The 23,839-nt window shown below is 38.7% G+C and overlaps 1 protein-coding gene across 1 annotated transcript in view; it reads left to right on the plus strand.

Annotated features, from left to right (window-relative positions):
• The window catches only part of CFAP46 (cilia and flagella associated protein 46), a 182,671-nt gene that overhangs the window by 140,285 nt on the left and 18,547 nt on the right, over positions 1-23,839 (plus strand). The window contains exons 50-55 of the mRNA XM_075178258.1: positions 1,049-1,213; positions 16,001-16,080; positions 20,392-20,452; positions 20,599-20,634; positions 20,957-21,059; positions 23,244-23,356. Coding sequence (XP_075034359.1) covers positions 1,049-1,213; positions 16,001-16,080; positions 20,392-20,452; positions 20,599-20,634; positions 20,957-21,059; positions 23,244-23,356 — 558 coding nt within the window. The remainder of the gene's footprint in view (positions 1-1,048; positions 1,214-16,000; positions 16,081-20,391; positions 20,453-20,598; positions 20,635-20,956; positions 21,060-23,243; positions 23,357-23,839) is intronic.

Consider the following 23,839-nt stretch of genomic DNA (forward strand, 5'->3'; position numbering starts at 1 on the left):
AGATCTATACAAATAAATACAATTGTGTGTATTTCATTTACTTATTCTATTTTAACAATTGATGCAAAAAAAATAAAAAATTATAATGGTAAATTTAGATTTATTTTTTGCCTGTAACTTGCACGCTGGAAATGGATTTGAAAGCTTAATCAAATGAAGACACCACCAGGGTGTACCTGCTAGATTGACATAACTGAACCAGGAGACACAGAGTTTAATTCTCCCCGTGTTCACCGGAGACCCCCGCAAGGAGTTATGGGGATTGCTGCATGCAGGCCGCGGCCCTGGAGCACAGTTCTAATGAGGTAGCTCAAAATTAGCTGGGTAACAAGTGAACAAGCCGGGTCAATACCAATTGGACTGAGCAGGTGCCAAAGGTATAAGCAGCAGGTAGTCAGGAATAGCCAACGTCAAAACCAGATGATTCAGAGATGCCAATTCGAGAAGAGGAAATTGAGTCAAGATAGAAGCAGTGGTCAAACCAAGATTAATGCAAATAGCAGCAGGAGTATAGAAATCTCAATAGCACCTGAGCACAGGCAATTGATATTCTGGCACATGAGAAGGCCTAGAGTGGGGTCAGTTAAAGCAGAGAAGGAGGAAAGGACAATGTAGCTCCCAGCTTCCGTTCTGCAGAGAAGACAGAAATCGCCCAGTTGCTTAAAAACGGGATGAAAGAAGAACTGCTGGAAGGTGCTTGTCTGTTGCCAGGCAACAGGACGCTTCAATCTATGAAGTGGAAGGCAGGTCTCGTTGCCTAGCAACGGGCAGTCAGCGGGGAGACAGTTCGTCCCTGTGAGATCAGGGCGGCACCTGACAATGCCTGCAGCCTACCATACTGTACATTCTGGGGTTCCAACTGTCAATATTGCTTATTTATTAAATCTCCCCTGTTATACTTTTATGATATCAACCAAATTGTCTGGTAAATGGGACATTGCTGCTTTTCTCTAAGGGAAAATACTTTGTATTTTGTGACTGGCTGTCAGACTGTTTGCTGATAATATAAATTTCCCTCCATGTAATCTAATGCATTCCATTATTGCAGGTGCATCAGTTGATGTGGGAGATTGTATTATAGTGCTGGCGGACAAATCACTTCAGCAGTTGCCTCTGGAAGCGCTGGGCGTTTTCAAGGACGATAGTATAAACTCTGTGTCAAGAGACTTTTCACTTCATATATTGTATAAGAGGATTCATAGAGAACAGACAGGTAATGCATACGGCAGTTCTTGTGTGCAGCATGTTATGAGCCATAAATTATAGCACTTTGGTCTATGCATGGTGTAAGACTATCTAATGTCATGTTTACAGCACTATTTATCATTGGATTGTGATCTGTCAAACAGCATTATAGCATCAAATTATAAATATGTATGTGGTTCCTTCTTCTAGAGAGAGAACGTCGCTTTTCCCAACACAGATAGAAGCAAACCCACAACCCAACGAATATACACTTTTAAAGGGATAATAGAGAGGCAAATATGTTAAATACCATGTATTAACTATTTATAACTGATCTCACTTATTAACCAATCGCAAAGGTAGTTTTCCGTTAAACCTGAGAAATACAGTTTTATTTTTGCTCTAATTTAAATCTGTCTTAGATGTATATATTACTATATACTACTCATTCATAGAAAAAATTCAACATGTAGTTTCCTTCCCACCACTTAAACACATATCCTGCTATACATTCATACAGTGCAAATAAATAATCATATATGCTTAATTGCAATTAACACATCATAGTAATAATAATACTTATATCAAGAAAGATTGCACACAGATGTATCTTTCATTGAGATGTTATGTATATATTTTTTTTTAACATAAATCGTCAACAACAATCTTACATATCATAAAAAACAGTAGCACAGATGGCAAAATATATAATGAATTTTCCTTTACTCTGAATTGTTTACTTGTTTTATATATGTGTATAAATAGCTTAATTGTGTGTTTTTGTTTGTGTTTCCCAAATGTCATTAAAATTCCCATTACAATTCTCATTACACACAAGTACTACCTGAGCTAATCGCTCACACGTGGACTACTGTGTGCCATCCATGTGTGATGAGGTCATGACAGCTGGCCGGCTATCTCCACTGTGTATGTGCCCCCCTGCACCTCCCTGCATTTCACCTGCACAGATAGTAATGAATAGATTTATAGAGAAATCCCCAGAAGGTGATCGAGTATAGGCTCACCCAGGATCCACGTTAGCCTGATATTTGTGGCACGTATACTGGGCATAATAGGCAGACCCTTCTTAACGCATGGGCATGCTGGACAGTTGCCCGGGGGCCCCATGAGTATAGGGGCTTGCCAACTTTTCAGTATTTTATTCCGGGAGATTTATTTAGAACCCTCACACCCTCTTTATTAAAATGTTTAGGTGGACTAATCACTTCATTAGCGGTTATCTGTACATGCGATTTTGCTGTTGCGAATACATATCTTGACCTTGACGAAAACAATGTATACGTACTAATTGTACACAAGCAAGACAAAATCAACACAAATCAATTTTTGAAGCAATTCTCTGCAAATAAATGTCACACATGTTTGTGTTGAACACTTGATTAATAATAAATAATTAATAGTAATTTCGTACTGTACCATCCCTGTCTATATGATATACCAGCTGAGTACCATTTTTATATTGAAATTTTGTTTTTCAACTTCAAGGCTCATGTTATATTGTCCATACGTTTGTGTGGATTAATCTCTGCTGTACAGCATGTTTTGTAATGTTTAACCACTGATTTTGTTGGACGTACCGATAAATATAAGCTTAAGTTTATCGATAATTTACATTTTTGTTCCCGTAAGTGGTTGTGTAGGTAGGGTCTCAGTGCACTGCTTTGGGGGGTACCAATAATTCTCTTAAGATGGCCCTGATAATAGGAATGGTAAATCAAAGTGTAATTTACCTGTCTCCCAATAGCCCAAAAGCAGTTCAGCATTATACTGTATATGGGAAATCTTGGCTTAACTTAGCGAGAACAACTCACTGACTGTGAATTTGTTTATTTAAACTATATAACTAGTTAAATAAGACAGCGGTATCGTTTATTTTGTCTTAAATTAAGTAGCTTAGATTCTCTGATAGTGCCAGATATATGTATCCTAAATATAGAGAAACATGGGGGTATATTTACTAAACTGTGGGTTTGAAAAAGTGGAGATGTTGCCTATAGCAACCAATCAGATTCTAGCTGTCATTTTGTAGAATGTACTAAATAAATGAGAGCTAGATTCTGATTGGTTGCTATAGGCAACATCTCCAATTTTTAAAACCGCAGTTTAGTAAATATACCCATGGTCTAAGAAAGAACATAACACGACAAAGCACTTCATTGTATACATTGGAAAAATGTACATTCAAAATATATGAGCTAATCTGAATTGCTTTATTACGTCTTGCTAATAAATAACACAATCCATCTTTGCATCTGTGTGTATCAGCTAAACTCATGTGCTGCTTTAGTAAAATAATACTACTTTGTTACACAGTAATACTGTTACATATTAACATGAGCACAGTAGCAGATACTGGCTAATCTCCGAATATATGATTAGGTACTCATTGTTACTCTTACAGCACATGTGAACTGGAATAAGTTTAGATGCAGGCACATAATTTGATAACAGCTACAATTCTGGACAGATGATTTTATAATCGTAGTCATGTATGAGCCCATATACCATCCACATAACCCCCTCATCTCCTCCACTCGCTCTCCCTCTCTCCCCCTTGCCTCATCTGGCTTCCCTTGTGCCAGGTCTGTTTACCCTCCCTTAGGATGTAAGCTCACACGAGCAGGGCCCTCTTCCCTCCTGTCTCCCTACCTGTTCTTCTTCTCCGTGTTTATTGCCTGGAGTTTCTGAAGTATTGGTATTTTTGTTTATTGTTCTGTACTGTTTCACCCTGTATAGTCTACTGTTTGTACTGTGTACGGCGCTGCGGAAACCTTGTGGCGCCTAACAAATGATGATGATGATATTAATAATAATAATAATAATAATAATAATAATAATAATAATAATAATGTGAACCAGATTCGTTAGAGACTAAAAATACGTGTGGGGTACGGGTTACCGATGCTGATGACACCGACACAGAGGACACCTACAATAAAAAAAAAACGATTGAATGACCAAATGACAGGTAGAATGACAGACTTACCTGAAAAAACGACTGTGCAGATCTCCGATGCCAACACCTCCTTCCGACTGTCCAGTTCTCCAGCACCACTGTGTGACGTCAGTGCGCCATTCATGCCTTTCAATTTAAAACGGCAATGTCGGGACCTTATTTAAACAGTGTCCCTTAAATTGAAAGGCATGAAGGGCGCACTGACGTCACACAGTGGTGCTGGAGAACTGGACAGTCGGAAGGAGGTGCTGGCATTGGAGATCTGCACAGTCGTTTTTCAGGTAAGTCTGTCATTGTACCTGTCGTTTGTTCACTCAATCTTTTTTTTTTTTTATTGTAGGTGTCCTCTGTGTTGGTGTTATCGTAATAGTTAAAATGATTACCACCGAAAAATACAATGTTCCGTATGACCTGATAAATGTTGGTGTGGGAATATCTCAAAAGAGAATCCAGTATTGCTGAGAGAGCATTATGCCTAATACCTGCCACTGTGGGATTACCCAACCCATCCTTATTCTCTAGTTTAACAGCACAATAGAAGCGCAGGATATCGGATCATCCAATAAGTCACATTATAAAACTAATAACCTTCAAAAAGTAGCCTATGATTTTTGGAAATGTATCTATAATTGGTTATTGGTATGGATAGAAACTAATCTCCCTGCTTATTATAGCATACACTTACAGCATTACACTTCTCAAATATTTACTTTTTCAAACTGCTTATAATATTTTAAATATTTGTAATAATTTCTAATAAAGTTGATTATTTATCACCAATACTCCTCTTGTTTCTGCATGCATAGGCAAACCGAGGGGGGTTTCCTAGTGCCTGGAAAGCCCCCTCCCACCCTGTGTCACTGTCAGGGCCGGTGCTTGGGTTCACGGCGCCCTAGGCAAAATTTTGCCGCCGCCCCCTTGCCCCCGCAACTCTCTAGATAAAGGAATAATTAAATGTTACTTACCTTTTCTTCCTCTAGCTGCTCCGTGCGATGCATGCTGAGAGGGGAGGGGATGGGAGAACTTTATTCACACTGTCTGTGACAGACAGTGTGATACCTCAGAGGCGCCGCCGGGCAGACTATCACATGATCACTGACGTGTGAGATGCACCCCGCCGCTGCTGCTGTGCATCTCTCTCTCGAGCCGCTGAACCGCTGACTAGATTAGAAAATCTAGTCAGCGGTGCCCTGCAGGTCCCGGCGCCCTAGGCAACTGCCTAAGGTTGCCTAATGGGAGCGCCGGGCCTGGTCACTGTATAATTCAGGTGGCTGGACCCTGCTGCCGCTTCACACGGCTCTGCTCGAAAAGAGAGAGCTATATGTACCTAACAGTAGTGCACGCAGCATTGTCCATGTATATTATGGGGATAGGTAGAGTTGGAGAACATCCAAGCACTCTCTAAAATTATAGCTATGCCCCCATGCATGCTGGTCACGCCCACTGGCGGCGTGGTGTGGAAACCCCCCTCTGCAAATCCTGCGTTTGCCCCTGGTATGGTATCTTTTTGTTTTTTCTTTATTGGGAGTATTACTTGTACAGATCCCCTTTGTATCAGACTGATGCAGAGCTCTTGGGAAAATGGGAGTAAAAAGAAAAAAAAAAAAAAAAGCATTCAGAAATAGCGTATTTCCGACCATATGCAGAGCCATAGACATCTCAAAATGTGCCCGTCTCAGTATTGGTAGCATATGTGTTTACAGGAACCAAAACAATGTGCTAAACTATAAAAAAATTAATAATAAAATAATAAACTAAAACAGTGTCTATGCAATCTGCTCTCTAAAAACAGGGTACTGGGCCCTGTACAATAAAACAATATACAAATAAATATCGAAAGCTCTATTATGCAAATAAATGCCAAATATTTATTAAAAATTCATATAAAACATTAGAAATAAGCCATGATCTTAACTGACATAGTCGCCTGTGATTTAATTCAAAAGATGACACCACATTAAAAATTCATATCCAAGATTCTTGTAATAAACATAGATTAAACTACGTAATAGTCACATTCTGCTTAAATTTTGTTAATTCCAGAAATCCTTTATGATATCTTATCATTGGATTGTTATCCACAATAAAAATCTTTTAAGTGGCCACTCTTCCCATACATACATGTCGTTATTAAGGTAACTAACAGACACTGGGTCAGGGGAGCAGCTGGCGCAACAAAATATTAGTACGGTAATAGTGAATGTTCAAAACTTCCCAATCCTGTATTAGTTTAATAGAATTCCCCAGAATTCCTGCAAATTGATATTGGTGGTATTTGCCTTTTCCTCTGCTTATTACAAGAATCCTGCATATGAATTTTTAATGTGGTGTCATCTTTTGATTTAATTCACAGGAGAATGTCAGTGAAGATCATGTTTTATTATCAATGGTTTACATGAATTTTTATTACATATATGATATTTTTTTGGTATATTAGTGCTTTCAATATTTATTTCAGCAGCAGCTATTTATATAACGCCACTAATTCCGCAGAGCTGCACAGAGAACTCACATCAGTCCCTTCCCCATTGGGGCTTACAGTCTAATTCCCTAACACACAGACCGAGAGAGACTAGGAACTCGCAACCTCAGTGCTGTGAGGCAGAAGTGCTAACCACTTAGCCACCACTAAGTCATCCGCCAGCATGTATTTGTACCTGCCCTGTAGCAGATGTAAAAGATTTCCCACCTAACAGGCATATTTGCATGTTTCTGCAGGTCTGCTTGAGCCACATTTGCTTTTACAGGCCTCTATTGTATTTGCCCTACGTTAGAACGTGTTTTTGCTACTCTGCATAGACGGACACACGTGTGCCGACAGTCTGGGCATGCGCAGAGAGATTTCATGCAAGCTATGCTACACAAATGTCCCGCTCTGCATCAGCCCCTATGTCTGTACAGACTGCCCCTTCTAGAGGTTAGCACTTTTCTTGTATTGTTTTCAACATCCATAAGTGTGATAATCCTTACACGTTTCTCCGTACTATATTGTTGCGGTTTCATCAGAGGAAATCTAGACTTCAATTCTCCCTGTCAGGTTTAGCATAGAACCGACCAATCATATTGCAGTTTTCAATTGTCGCTTCAATTAGCTCATAAAATTTCCATATTGTTTAAAGATTTTACTGTCATTCTTAGTTCTTCTTTATAGCATACGAATAATATGATCATAATATTAGTAGATACGTAGTGACAAGAAGTAGAAACATCATAGCAGAATTGGCAACACAGAAAAGCTGACAGTGCAGCTCATTATCTCGTTATAACAGTCCTTAGTGATGCAGCAATTGATCTTCCTGACATATAGACATCACAATGGGGAAATAAGTGGACTGACATTACAAGGGATCATACCAATTAAATACACACAAAGAGCAGCTAATAGGATCACGTTGTTTATGCAAATGTCAATCCTACTGATTTTTTTTGGGGGGGATCTGTTTCCCCCCAGGGTTAAGGACGCCATAGAAATGAATAACTTTTGAGTCTGAGGATTCCGTAGGACTTAATCAGTCCCTCTGACATTGTGTGCTATACCAATCTTATGATGATGCTTTTTGTGTTTTCTTAGTAGGTCTGGGACATAAATCGTAAGATCCTACCGATCAATGTAGGACATTTGATGAATAAACAATATTGCGTTTTAAGACACGATCACAATTATGACAGATGTGGGAGTTGATTATTTTTGTTATGATGTTTCAGAATCTGATTAGATGATTTATAAGTTTTTAATAATTTACGTGATGATAAAACATTACTGTTATTTGATTACCAAACTTATCAAAAACTCTCTGGTCGATCAATATTTTTTCAGAATATATAGGTTTGATTGTAAGGTTTATTTATATCAACATTTTCTATTGAGAAATACATCATTTTATAGACAAGATTAATCTTGGTATTTATACATATCCTTTCCTGTTCTGTGCTTGTTGTAATATTTCCCCATATTAATTCCTTAATTCTTGAGATCATGTGCTATGTGTTCAGTAGTTTATGAATGATAATCAACTTAGCATATTTCATAAGATTATGCGTTGCAGTACTATGGCTGCTGTATTTTAATAGATTGTAAGCTTGCGAGCAGGGCCTTCTCACCTCTTTGTCTGTTTTACCCAGTTTGTTTATTAGTTTATTACGTTTGTCCCCAATTGTAAAGCGCTACGGAATATGTTGGCGCTATATAAATAACTGATGATGATGATGAAATAGTACTGCTGTAATACCATGTCAATAGCCTACATCATTGTGCAGTTACGTTTCATTCAGAAGATCAGATAATGAGCTGTGCTGTCTGCTTTTACACTTTGCTAATTCCAGCTCCCATGTCTATATCTTGTTACTATCTTCTGATATGTAGATCATATTCTTTGTAGTCCATGAACGAATATAACTTTTCTAGGAATGATAGGGTCATTTTAAAACAATTTGGAGTTTTTAGAAACTAATTGAAGTGCTCTCCTGATTGGCTGGTAGGAGCGGGAGGTTCAGTTTCATCACATGCTCAACAGGGACTGGTGCAGACAGGCTCAAAACACACCACTAGCAGTGATTTCTATGCACAGTCTCTCGAATAGTGCCAGTCTTTTTTTAAAAGGTTTGTGCATATACAACGCAATTTGCAATCTGTAAACTCATGACAATCAGCACAAAACACTGTAACCCTTATATAGCACCTTTACAAGAAAACACCTGGGAAGTCTTTGCACCCACTAACATAAGAATACATTTACCTTTAAAAAGTGCCCCTTAGAGTACAGAGTTACATATCTGCTCAGTGGCATTTACTTTATATTTTAAACCAGCGGAGTGTAAAAATGAAAATCATTTATTTTTTAGGCATTTTAGCAATATTGAACAAACAGTTCAGTTCAGAGTAATAAAGTGGGCAAGTAAAAAGTGTTTTTATTATGAACCTGACCCATGAATCTACATTTCTCTTTCAAAACAATGCAATAATGTGTATTTCCTTGGATTATAGTGTTGTAGTTATTATTAATAGTATTATTTTATGTGTTAATTAGTTTTGTTACCCCTATCTTTCTTTACACTGTGCCTGACGTGACCTTTCTTATCTCATTGTTTAACTGTACTCAAATACTATAAGAGAGTGAGTGTATGAGATTTTCTTAAACATGCAGCAAATATTGACTTTTCTGTTTTTTGACTTGCTGAATGAGTTTATGAATAAGAGATTGTATATACAGTATGTAGTACTGTATAGAAATGAGAGGTTGGACACAGATTCTGGGCTTGATTCAGTAACAAACATAAATGCCGATACGTGCTGTATTTTGCGTAAAATTACTCTGCACATGTCCAGATTCAAACCATATGCCAGAGAACGCAGCATCGACCAATTTGTCTACTACAGCCCACAAATTCAGGGGCGGAACGGGTAAGGGAATGGGGTATTACGTAGTCAATGTACAGTAAGGGTGTGCCACACTTAAGCGCACTTAGCATTGTCCATTTCAAGCTTTGGGCATTTCACCTGCACCTGCTACAGGTCAGGTATAAGTGCCGATTACTAGTTATGATGGTCGCGTATACATGCTAGAACATGTGTTTGCATGTTCTGGCATGCATAAAAAAATGAAAAAAAACAATTTTTAAATGTATGGTCGTTGATGACTGTATTATTAACAGGTGACATTCATTGAATAGTTTTTTTATGTTCCGTTTGTTCTTTTGTGAGTTTATAGTCCAAATATGCATTGGACATATCCAGCGGTGTAAGTCTCTTAGAACAGAGTGGACCTAGATCCATTTTCATGTACAGACATATCTTTACATTAACTTCCTGTTGAATGTCGAAGTGCATATGCTTAATTCATGTTTGTTTGAAAAACAATGCACAATCGTTCCGTTTGCGTTCCTTGATGAATGAGGCCCCCTGTGTTTTTCTAGTTTAAAAAGGAATTAAAATGTGATTATAACAGTTCATGTAAGCTTTAGATACACTTTCAGCTAGATAAATACTTATTTGTTAGACACTGGTGTGCAATAGTTTTATGTGGAAATGGCTGGTATATTTTGACTGTGTTGTAGTGCCCTTGTGAGCCATATTTATAAGTTAGATTTATACTACTTTACATTTGAAGTTGAATTTATGTGATGTAAACTGGTCTTTGGCAGCTCTGAATGCTTCTTAAACATGTATCAAGACAATATTTGGCCATAATTATTCAAAGACTCTTCAAAAATGGTGTAACTGGTATCATATCTACAAATGTGTACCAGTTGTTTAATGTGACTTGTTTGTGTGTCTACAGTTTTCTCCAGCACAGAACACTTCTGGGCTATGATGTTAAAATACTGATAAAGAGTCGCATCATAAGTCTTTTTAGTGATTTATTTGACAAGTATCTGCTATTTCTATGCAGGGAGCAAACTGACTATTCATTCATAACTGAAAACCAGTTCTCTGCATCAGTGGTGACAAACCAGCACAGTGCTCTCATTGGTCATATACAATCCGTACCTCAACTTATCTTGCGGAAGTCAGTAAAACTGTTTGGAAACAAATCAAAAAGTTGACTTATAACTCTTAAAATGGACATATGGATAAATAGATTGGACTCAAGCTCTGTATATTAAATCAATGCATCCGTGAGAAGCATATATAATTTATTCTGAAACGTCTTTTCTGCGTTCCATTCCTCTCCCCAGAGAACATGAAATATTTATGCTCATTTAACCTTCCGCCTACCTTGTGTTACAAACAGTGCTTCTTTATACAGATGGGTTTCTTATGTCATGTATAATTCTCGTCTTTAAATATTCTCGTATTTAAATAATATTCGAAAATATGGAGAGCACTCTTTGTTAGAGATGCTTCCCATACTGGATGGATGCAACATAATTATTACCTGTACAGGAAATGAACAGAATATGAATTACCGAACATATAGGGATTTCATTCTTTAAGGTTTTCCAAAGTGTGTTCAAATATCCATTTTTTTTTTTCCATTTTTGTTTATTTTTAAGTTATATGTAGTGGGACAGAAGCACTGGGAAAGAAGTAAATGGCAGGTATAGAAGTACTGAATTTCATTTGTTTGTGTTTTAAAAACCCCAGGGATATTGCTTGTGTTTGGGTATAAGCTTCCCAAAAAGATGTGTTCGATTGTAGGGGGAGCCGATGTAAGGGTCCCTGGGGTATGAATGGACAGAGAAGGGTGAGCTCTATTCATAAGGCCCATTTTGGATTTTCCAAATAGCTAGTAAGTTGCTGGTAATCAGGAGCTGCACCTCCTGAGGTGCTGTTAAAAGGCTGCTAGGCAGTTCACTCTCTCATTACCTGGGGAGGAGGTCAGATGCTTCCTGAGAGACATTGCAATTTATGATCAATATGTTCTGCTACTTTTCACGTGTATAGGACACTAGGTCCTTCTCTTCAGAGAGGGCGTGCCTGTGTATTAGTTAGAAGCCGGACAGGTTAGGATTTTGTTTATGTTTCGTTTTGATGCTGGTGAATAAAACTGTCACACATATTGAGTGAGAACCAAGGGAAACCGGTAAGAACAATGACCATAATACAGGTTAGCTGGTGCAATGTGTGACAAAAATTAGCTGAGGCTATTTAAAGCAAGGCACGGGACTGGTGTAATGTCTTTGGCTGATGCATAGAAGTTCAACCGTTTACCCCAGGAAACAGAACCCTTAACCCAATCTTGTGACAGTAATTATATATTTTAATATCAATATAGGTTTTAGGCTGCTTGTTGTTGAGTAAGAAAAAGATTTCTCTTATATCTGAAATGTTTTGAACACATGTTTTTTTTAAACTGTAAGAAGAAACTTGCAACTATATCCCAGTACATAGTGTGTCAAGTTTTCCCAAGAGAGTAGTAAGTTTCCATTAAAGATGAATGGTGGTTTGTGAGGGATTCTTCCCATTTTAGAGTTTGGAGAAAAAAGATCAGGGGGTAAATGTATGAACCTCCGATTTCTTCAAGTCGCCGGAAATCGTCGACTTTGCAGGTAAAATTTAAAGGGGCGATGGCTTGTAAAGGCAAGTTTGCCTTTACAAGCCATCGCCACTTTAAATTTTACCTGCAAAGTTGCCGATTTCCGGTGACTTGAAGAAATCGGAGGTTCATACATTTACCCCCTGAAGTTTATTGGAACTATATATTCAGGGTTTTTTTATATTTTAGAGCTTAAACTGGGTTTACGGTTAGAACTTAGTCTTGAGCCCTACTAGGTCTCTGTTTAACATAAAGATAAGATTAACACAGTTATGTTGAAGCCAATATTACTTACATTTTTGTTTTGATTTAACCTTGATTTTCGGATATCATGAGAACTTAAAAGAGGTGCTGCCTGACTCTTAAGATTAAAAGCGCACGATGGCCATGCAATATATTAAAAGTCTAAAAGCACATATCATTTTGCTCCAAGAAACGCACTTCACTCATTAACACCCAGGTCTGGCGGAACCTTCACATAAGCATATGCCCTTCATCTTAGACCACAGTTTTGGACGATCAGTGTAGATATACCATACTTACTGGGATGATCTCTCAGCTTCCAGTGACAATAGTTTTGCCTATGTGGGACAGAGCAACTTTTTACCTTTTTTTATGAAATTTTTTCTACAGATGGCTAAAGGTCATGTCATAAAAGGGGGGGGGGGGGTATTTCAGCACTATACTTGATAGATCTTCTTGATAGATCTTCCTCTTCCCTTACACTCTAGAGACCCCCTAAGGAGTCGCCTAAACTTCTTGTCCTACTTAAACTACACAACCTCTATGATTCCTGGAGAGTCGTAAATTCGTCCTCATGGGCCTTTAAGCGCCTCTCTGCCCCACATAATATCCACACTAGTATAGATAATGTACTAATAGATACCTCCGCCACCCCCCTACTGCATTCCTCCGTTATTACTCCCGTGTTCTGCTAGGAACATTCAGCAGTTTTTTTGCACATTGACCTCTGCGCTATGGCCCCTCCACACTCTTACTGGTCACTTAATGGTATGCTCCTCTCTAAAAAAGAGGACAGGGACAAATTCTCCTGGACGATTGTAAACTTCAGGGAATGTAACTCAGACGCAGATATCGCCCATTTGACGATCTGGGAAGCCCAAAAAGTCACTGAGTATGGACTCCAATGCGAAAAGGGCCCAAAAACAACATATTATTGAGCTAGAAATGTCTCTTTCTGTGCTTACTGTGAAGCATCAGCGCTTCCACAGATGTAAGTCCCAATGACAGCAGGTTCTTTCTCATAAGGTGATAATCCCTAAAGATGACAAAGACCCAAATTTATGTGCTAGTTATATACTTATCTCCATCTTAAATGTTGACCTCAAATTATTTCAAATTTAATTGCCAAGCCCAGGAAATTAAGCTTTTGGGGATTTACCTAACCAAACATTATGATAAATTATTTGTTGCTTATCCCCCCATTAATATTCTTAGAAAAGAGCTTACTACAAGGAATTCACTTTTAATTTCTTGGATAGGCAGAGTGGCAGCTGTGAAGATGAACCTTCTTCCCAGGTTGCTCTACTTGTGTCTGGCACTCGCAGTCCAGGTCCGTTCATCCACTCTCAAAGACATTCAAACATGAATTTCACATTTTATATGGTCAGGCAGGCGCCCGAGAGGCCGCCAGAAGACTCTTTCGCCACTCTAAGCGTAGATTCATTGTTCTCCCCTGACACCACAAATACTATTTGGCCACCCACCTCACACAAGCCGTTCTCTCAAATCCGCGCAAAGATGTTGGTTTTCGTGGAAGCACACCTTATGCATATGACATCTCCCTATGCTTTGTTCTGGCTGGACCCCAATGACCTGCCTCATTTATACCAACTTCCCCCTACAATTCCGTTTTTGCTCTCTACTTGGAATATTGTACATGCTCTTTCCAACTAATTGATTACCCAGGGAGATTTGTACCTTAATGGAATAACCCATCCTTTCCTCCAGGTCTAGAACCTAGTTTTTTTGCATACTGGACCAGACACAATTTCAAATTTCTCCCTGATATAGTTCCTTGGGGCTTTTTTACCAGAATCGCTTTTGCTTTTCCCGTTTTATCAATATCTTTAGAGCCATCATCTCTATAATAGTAAGACAAATCCTAAGACTCCCTGTCAACCCTCCCCTCTAGAGGCATTTTGCCTACGTAGAGCCTCATCTAGAGGTCTTATCTCCACCTTTTATTTTCTGTTACTCCACCATGACTTGCCGTCTAAAGAGTCTCATGAGCTGCATTGGGAGGACATGGGTGAGATTCTCGACCTAGTAGAATGGTCTCATATACACAACGTTATGCACCCAGATCAAAGAAAAATCTTATAAACTTTTATTTAAATGGTATCTGGTTCCCTCCACACTTAAAGCAATCTACCCATCCTCCTCTGACCGCTGTTGGCAAAATTGCAGCGACTGGGGTACTCTGTCTTACGTTTGGTGTTATCCGAAAATTGAGCACATCTGGCCTGAGGTCAAGGAACTGATATACAAGATCATGCATATACAACTCCCATCAAACCTTTCCACCCACGTCTCCCCGCTGACGTAACTAGGTGGATCTGGAAACTCGCTGGACACATCCTCACAGCAGCTAAATGCCGGATCGCCCAGAACCAGAAAAAATCTGACCCCAATCCCCCCCCAACCACACAATCCCTGCTTTCATCAGTAGTGTTTGACAGGTGTTTAAACATGTACACATCACTAGCCTGATTCATGATCTGTCTAATCAATTCTTGTAAGTTTGAAATGCTTGAACTTAATTCCTTAAAATTTTAATTCTATGGCTCCTTATGCATCCATCCATATCCAAAGAACTTAGCACCTCACTCACTTTCACTCCCCTGCCCCCTCTCTTTTTTTACCCTTCACATCCCTCACCTAAAATTCTATTTAAAACAAGAAAACAAAATAAAGTGGAGATACCATTTTTTTAAAAAAAAACATGGGTCTATTTTCTACATAGGAGCCCCAAAATCCAAGCTAGAAATCGGTTTAGAGCCTCCGTTGCAGGCTTTATTACTGGGAAGCCTAATGTAGACCACTTATTTTGGTGGGCCCAGGGAAAATGTCTCTTTATTAAAACTCCTCTGCCATTGGTATTTCCTGCCTAATGCCAGCACCAAACCACTATTTAGAGATTTTTTTACCATTGTAGGCAATATGAGGCATTCATTATTTTTATTGGGCAATAACGGTGGCATAAAAGTTATCAAATGAAAAAGAAAAAAATAAATAAGTACAATTAACATTAAACGATTTCTATATTATGCGGCGTAAGCATATGCAAAGTTTGCCTATAGGGTACATATAGCTTTACCAGTGGTTCCAGTATGCAAATAAAGGCTTCCTCTTTTGTGTCACATGGTTTAAATGACAGCTTAATATAATGTATGGAAAATTTTCAAGAAAAATAAATCCTACTTAAAAATGTATATTTTTATATATTTCAGAAGGAAATGTATCCTCTAGATTTTCAGAATACTCATTTTAATATTGTTGTTTGACTTAAATGTTAATGTGTCATAATAGAGAACAGTTTTGTCTCTTGCTCATACATTTAAATATATATATTTAAATCTTTAAAATAGCGGTAATGTAGTGCAGTGTTGTAACACCAAGTTCATAGATGGCATCCCGCTTCTATAGATACATATGAGAGCTTCGCATCTTATGAAAGCATTGCTTGTTTCTCTAATCGATTCTGCCAGCTTCAGCTGTAACAAAGAAACCTTTCTATCCATGGTCTGCACTATTGACATAATCAATTTATAGTTATAGGTGATGTATTGATATAACAATATAACTGTCTGAGTTATTCTTTCTGATGATTATCTTACAGAAGATAGGGAAGGAAAAAGAGACCTGAAAAGTGCAAAAGAATCCAAACCGAGAGCAGACCAGAAAAAGAAAATAAAGGCTGTGAGTACACTATATTTAGCACCCGTGTACTGTGGAATGGATGCACTCAATTTGCTGACATGTGACACCAAAGTGATTAATGGAGAATCTACGGCCTCTGTTTCCGAACTGTTTCATCAACATCAACTGCCAGTACTTTGTCTTAGCAGAGCTCAGGATGTTGAGAAGATATAACCTCCTATCTGTTAATACAGTGAATTCCATTTAGAGGATTGTTCTGTTCCTTGTCGCCTTAGTGTCTGAGGTCATGTCACATCAGCCACATGATACAAACTTCACCTGCAGCTTTTCATGGTATCGTTAATAGTATAACAGATCACATTTGTTGTGTGATATACACATTGTTGGTAATTTACACAGGGCAGACTCAGCTTTGGAGCTGCCATGTGCCTTGACTTGTGCAAGTGCATCAAAATTTCCATCAATGTGTATAGGTGTGCTGAGCAAGATGGCAGCATGTCCGGAGAAGCACAGCACAGTACATGTTAGAAGCATAGGTGTCTTAGTTTTGCAAAAACAAAAACGAGATTTAATTTTCTGAATCTGGCGTGGAGAGTGCGCATTTATGGGGATTGGGGTGTTCCTTAGTGTGTGGAGGGCATACACGCCTACCCTCCCGGACGCCCTGGAGAGCAGGCCATCCTCCTGCAACCTGCTTACTTTCTAGTGAAGTGGGTGGGAAGGGTGCCTTGATGATGTGAATTGACTCATTTTGGCCCCACTCCCATTACACGATGACACAATCGCACCAATGCTTAGATGGTGGCAGGTCCAAAATACTGCAACTCGCTGTGTTACAATCTGATACTGTGTATGCAGCCTACAAGAGGTGTCACTGTGTAGACCAATAGAAAGCTATTAGTCCTAGCGCTCACTAAAGGTGGCTCGCATGGAGTCGTGGATAGGGCCGGAGTCCAATCTTTCACCATAATAATCTGCCCTCATCAAACTCCCAACGGAGACTTGGGGACTCTCTTTCTGACCCACCCTTCTCTCAACCTCCCTGCCGATGTCTCCTCACCCTCATTATTAAATAAGGCAATATTTATTATTTAGTATTTAATAAAAAGGTGATTCTAAAGTGGCAGGGGGTGGATTTTACACACCTAGGGGTAAATGTATCAAGGTGCGATTTTGCAAATCCAGCGATTTTCTCGGGAGAGTTGAAACTCGCTGATGTATGAAGCTGAGATTTCATGTAAAATCGCCAGAGTTGTGTTTCTGTCAAAATCGCTATTTACAAAATCGATAGAGATCAAACTCCCGACTGTTTGCCACTCTAGCTATACAAGTCTCAAATGTCTGAAGCTGCGATTAAGCAAACTCTCCTGAGTTTGCTTTAAAACACGCCAGATACAACATGCTGCATCCTAGCACATCACTATTACACTGTACTAGCTATACAGCCGGAGGTCCCCGCGGCTGTCAAATGTTAAAATAGGTAAAAGTTTAAAAATAAAAAAAGTGGGGTCCCCCCAAGCGGCCACCATTAACCCTATTGCTGGCAGCCTACTGCTGGTTACGTGAAAGTTGGGGAAAAAATTTGCATGGGTCCCCCCACCGATTTTCACATAACCAACACTAGGCAAACCAGCTGGGGTGGGTGGCACTATAGCAGGTGGACACGCAGCAGGGGTCCCCCTGCCATAATGACAAACTAACCCCAGGCTGTTCAGCGCTGGGCTGGATTCCCTAGGGAGTGGGGTCCGCCGAAAAAAAACGAGCGGGCCCCCCCTCTAGGAATAACCAAATAAATTTGTAATTCCAAAGTCCTGCCATTTTGTTTTGTGGAACTACAAGTCCCAGCCAGCCCGGACTGCCATAAACAGGGCATGCTGATGCTTGTATAACTACAAGCACAGCGTAATCCAAATCCAGAACATGCTTGAGAAAAATAAAAAAAACAGTTTACAGATGACGCAACTTCTGCTTGTACAGTGTACAAGTAGACAGATGTGAATGAATATAATCCAGCCGCGAGGTCTATTTATACTCTATGGGGAATCCCCATGACAGCGTGGGATTACAAATATGGGGCCCTTCTGGCTGAAGACTGCAAGCAAGAAAAACAGAAGACATTTACAAGCAGGACTTTGTAATTACAAATTTATTTGGCACATGGTTTTCAAGCATTTTTGGATTAAAAGCTGCTGACGAAAGAAGAAGAAATCTGATTGGCAACTATTTTGGTTTTTTTTATTTTTAATAAATTTAATTGGTGTTTTATTATTTTTATTAAAACTATGTGGTTTGAATGAGGGAGTAGTGGTTTATTTAACATTTTGATTTGTGGAACTACAGGACCCAGTCAGCCTGGCTGCCATGGGTATGCCAAGCATCAGCATGCCCACACTGTTTATGGCAGCCCGGGCTGGCTGGGATTTGTAGTTCCACAAAACAAAATGGCGTAAAGTTTTTTTTTAACTATATAATCGCTGTTTATTACCCTACACCCAGGGGTGTAGGAAGAGCTGTAGTGCTTTCAGCACTAGGCTGGTTATTCGTAGAGGGGGGCCTGCGCATTTTATTCGGCGGACCCCAGTCCCTAGGAAATCCAGCCCAGTGCTGAACAGCCTGGGGTTGGTTTGTCATTATGGCAGGGGGACACGTGGCAGGGCCACCCACCCTGGCTGGTTTGCCTAGTGCTGGTTAAGTGAAAATCGGGGGGACCCCACGCAAATTTTTTCCCCGATTTTCACGTAACCAGCAGTAGTCTGGCAGCACTAGGGTTAATAGTGGCATGGCGGGGGGACCCCAAGTTTTTTTTTAAATAAACTTTTTTATCTATTTAAACATTTGACAGCTGCTGGTCCTCCGACTGAGTAGACAGGGACAGTGTAACAGTGATGTGTTTACTAATCTCGCAGCTAGATGAGGACAACAGTTTAATACATCTGGCGACTTTTGGACTAAAATCGTGGGTTATCACCCACGATTTTAAAACGCTGAAAAAATCGGACCTTGATACAGTTACCCCCTAGAAACACTTCATATTTGCAGGGATGTCTAACGAGCTCACAGTAGGCGTGCACTTGTATGTGCACTGCGCAGGCCACCGAGGCACAGTTGGGCAACGCATTTTGCATTGTGCATCTAGTGTACTTTTTAAATAAGTTCTCTTGATGATGTATCTTTATGTGTCTTGAAAGCACAAATGCACAAAAGCACAAATGATCTTAATTTTAAAAGCTTTAACCAATCAATTGTATAGCACGACCATATGAAAAAAAAGACAAGAAACAAAATGACCCAATATCAACATATAGAGTATTTATGTAATCACATCTGTATGCATAAGCAATACACTTGTTAGGTTATAACTATCCTGAAACATGGCACACTTATGTTTGCTATGGCCAGCAATCTGTACGAGAAACCTGTACATCATCATCAACATTTATTTATATAGCGCCAGTAAATTCCGTAGGGCTTTACAATTGGGAACAAATGTTAATAAGACAATACTGGGTAATACATACAGACAGAGAGGTAAGAGAATCCTGCTCTCAAGCTTACAATCTATGGGACAGTGGGAGTTTGAAACACAAGGGCATGTGCTACATCATATTGCACAATGGACCAGCTAGCAACCACAGCAACCATTTAGGTGTACCCATGAGTGCAAAAAATCTCTGCCAAGTTACATTTGGATTAAGCTAAATCAAATTTACACAACTCATGAAATCGTCGGTGGGTTATGTGAGGTCCTCTTCCTTTTGGCTGCTATTCTGTTACGCATTCCTTAACACATTTCTATATGGAGTGATGTTATGTGAATGGTAGAAGCCGCATTGTAGGAACTGGATTATTGAATTGAAAGGGACAGAGAGACAGAAATATTGGACAATCACCATCAGTGATTTCCATTCCTGCCTCCATGTAACTGCACATTATTTGCCCAGGGACAACCCTTATGTGTTGTGTTATTGGTAAAGATGTTTTAAATGTTACGTAAGAGATCCTGAAAACATGCTGCACTATGGGGAGAGGAGAACAGTGGAATTATGGAAAGACATGGCTGCTGTTAATAGAGGTTGTTTTTTCTTTATGAAGTCTTCCATACATATTCTGCATATTCAGAGTCCCTACTTCTGAATAATTCAACCAATGGTGAAGCTGTCAGTGAATGTCACTTCAGTAGTTATGTAATGAAATGGTCACCATACAACATTAATATAGTCAGTAAGCTGTGATATCGTAGATCAAACTGAATTTGTTTTTGCTCAGAAATGTCAAATTATACTATAGCCTAATATGTATTCTAAGGATATATCAGGGTGTTGTGTGCATTATCTGTTGTCTATTTTGTAGGTACCCATCAATCGTGTTCTACCAACTAACTGCATGTCAGTGGACATCCATAATTTCACATGTATCCTTAATACAGCAACCATTGCTAAGTTATATTTATTATGCCAAGTGTCAGTTTTATGTTTGCTTTATCTGAGTTTAATGTGGCCACTTGGTAAATGATGGTATTGTTGTGTATTTGTGTGCTTCCATAACAATTTATATCAGATATTGTGGATCCTTACAATGAAATAAGAGAACCAGGTAAGGACAAAATATAACCTCAGCGCTCAGATATAAACAATTCTTTAGTAAGAACACTTGTTCAATAATAATGACTTCACAAACAATGGCCCTTTGCAGTCATTGTTTTTGTCTTTAGCTCTGTCAATGTTGGATAACAACTGCACACTATGAATTGCATATCAAACGCTGCATGATTTAAGTGTTGGTAAATATATGAATGACCTCTGCTCTTTGTTTATTATGTATTGAATATACTGTTTATTTTATATAATAGAAAATGAAATGGTAGGTATAACAGAGTTCAAAAACTCAATGTTCTATTCATTGTGTCCCTTTTCAGAAACACACCGCCCTGGCTATAGAATGAACGAGGTTCTCGTAAGGTACAGCCAGCAATTTACTGCACATTGGGAAGGAATTATAGGAAGATTACGTGTGCCCAGGTTTGTTCTCAGTTGAGGATACTGCAATTGGCTATTTAGTGTTGATAAAAGCAAATCAATGTGATCTATTGTCATCTTTTAATTGTTTTTAAGCCACATTTGTATTGACATTTATTCAGTCAATATTTCACAATTCTAGCTGCAATGAGGGTGATATTAAAGAGACCTGGAAGTGTTGATCAAATACTTTTTTTTTTAAAAGGAAATACAAATTTTCAATAAAATAAAATTTGACAGGTTACAAGCAATAAATATTCTGTATTAAGGGTATATGATATTTACAGCACACATTTACCAGTTTATTGCTATGCTTGTCTCAGTATGTATCTATGTCATTGAAGCTGCCTCTTTTTCTACTTGTTGGGACTTGCAGGACTTTCAGTCCAACACAAGTCGCATAGACTTGTGTTAGTTTTAAATGGTCATTACACCTAAAATACAAGTTGACTTTTATAGTCGCCTTTATAAATATATACATAAAAGGTTCAGGAGCTGATGATATGAAGATATTTGAGATAAAGCTTCAGTTAGTAAACCTATTAATACCCCATTCATACTGCACCAAAATCCCGGGTTTTTGCTGGGGCGAGCTCAAACGACCTTCAACCCGGGATTTATCGAGGGGTAATTCCCGGGTCGAACCAAAAACCCGGGGTTGCACAGAAAACAAGCTGATTGGCTGTCTGCCTGTCTCTGGAGGATAAATAAATGTTATTTTTTTTTTATTTCTTTTATTCAATTTTAAAATATAATAGCAAAGCAGTTTTGCTTCTTTGAGGATCCTTTTAAAACAGTAAAGGTATAAATTGCTATGTCTCTGAATTGCTGATGTTTCTGATTCAGAAGGGCAGAGGGAATAATTGGGCATCAGTTAATTAAATAATGAAATTTAGCTGCTACATTGAGCAAACCAACTAATTATTATGCTTTTTTAATTATGATTTTACTTATATAAAGTGTCAATGACATCACCATTTTTCAGCCAATGAAAACTGCTCTGGTGATGACTCCCACAAATTGCCAAGGCACAGACTTGTGCAGTATGAATGGGGTGAACCCGGGAAATTCCCAGGTCCGAGGTGCAGTATGAATGGTGTTTCTGAGCTGGGACGCTCCGAGCCCCGGCAAAAACCCAGCTTGAAAAACCCGGGATATTGCCGGGGCGGCAGTATGAAAGCGGTATAAGAGACACTGCAATTATGGAGAAATTTCTGATAACAGAACAGTATCTTGCACTCAACTATATGGTAAATGTAAATACCGGACCTGACGTATTTTGTGTAAAAATTCCGCGTGTTCATGTTGAGTCATATGTATTGCGAATTACATCCAGCTCAAAGTACACCAGGATTTCTAAGTCTGGCCTACAAATGCGTATACGCCACCCAATAGCGCAGAGATGCAGCTTGACAGTGTTAGTGGTAAATGTAAAATAAAAAAAGCTGCATTACCCCATTTGATGTAATATAAATATATATATATATATATATGTGTGTGTGTATGTAATATACACAGGAGTAAATAGTTCAATGACAGTATTATTGATCCAAAACATACATATTTCCATGTGGAATGGAATATCCGTGTGTGCTCTCTTGCTGTACTCCACTTGTACTACACATGCACAGTACAGAAATGTGTATATTTATGCTTCAAACATTGCGGTACTATGTCAACCTAACTAGCCTCTTTCAAAATAATGCTGACAGCACACGAATCAATATCACCCCTCGTATATCCTTTATACCTAAAACTGCCTCTGTAAACATTTCTGTGCATAATAATATTATAGTTAGTGAGTTGTGATGTCTACAATATAAAGTTCCTTTGTATGTTAACCCCACTGCTGGTTCCTGGAGTTACTGGTTCTATTTCTGATACCGTTTGCTACATTAATTACCTTTTCTATTATTGATGGGAGGTAAATGGATAAACATATAACAGATTCAGTTATACACAGGTCAATCCCCATGCTGTTCCCCAGCTTTTTCCAATTCCCTACAGCATTGAGAAGGAATTCACAATTAATCAGACATGCTGAAGTTATATAATGACCAATAAGATGATCATTTATATGTGTGCCTAGACAATCTGCCAGTTACCACTATACTGTACATCCCATATAGAGAATGTTAGCACTTCATTGAAAAGTTGGTATTGATAGTGTCACTGTCTATTTTACAGCCATGCAGAATGGGAGAACATGATGACTAACTGCAGCGCATTTATTTTCTATGGGACCGAGAGGCTTTTAGCACATGTACTGTTAGACAAATTTGTTGCTATGGATTTTACAGGTGAGCATGAAATAAAAGTCATAATTACTGCATAAACTGTTGTACAAGTCGGAAAGTACCCAGAGTAATGAACAACAACTAACTCAGTAGTAACTTTTTGATGATAGCTACTTTGGCGTAAATAGCAAGATATTTAGAAATTGTGTTTAAAATAGTTTGTGAAAAAAAATGGTACTTAAGGGACCAGAGCAAAGTGATTTGAACAGAAAATAGCACTTCTACTATTATTTTCCTATGTTGTGACAGTAATGGGAGGGCTTTCTTCTTGTTGCTCGTAAATTGTATTGGCTTTTTAGTAATGAGCTAAATGACACTAGTCAGGTACACATAGAGGAGGCAGCCATGGCTGAGCCAGTGTTCATGGGAATTCTGCTATCTATTCATTAGGAGCAATTGGTACTAAAAAATGGGCAGCTCAACGTGAAAGGTTCATTGGTGATTCAAAGGCAAATGTATTGTATTTCTTCATTCTTTACCTTTGCA

This window comes from Mixophyes fleayi, chromosome 6 (assembly GCF_038048845.1).
Source record: "Mixophyes fleayi isolate aMixFle1 chromosome 6, aMixFle1.hap1, whole genome shotgun sequence".
Taxonomy (NCBI): Eukaryota; Metazoa; Chordata; class Amphibia; order Anura; family Limnodynastidae; genus Mixophyes; species Mixophyes fleayi.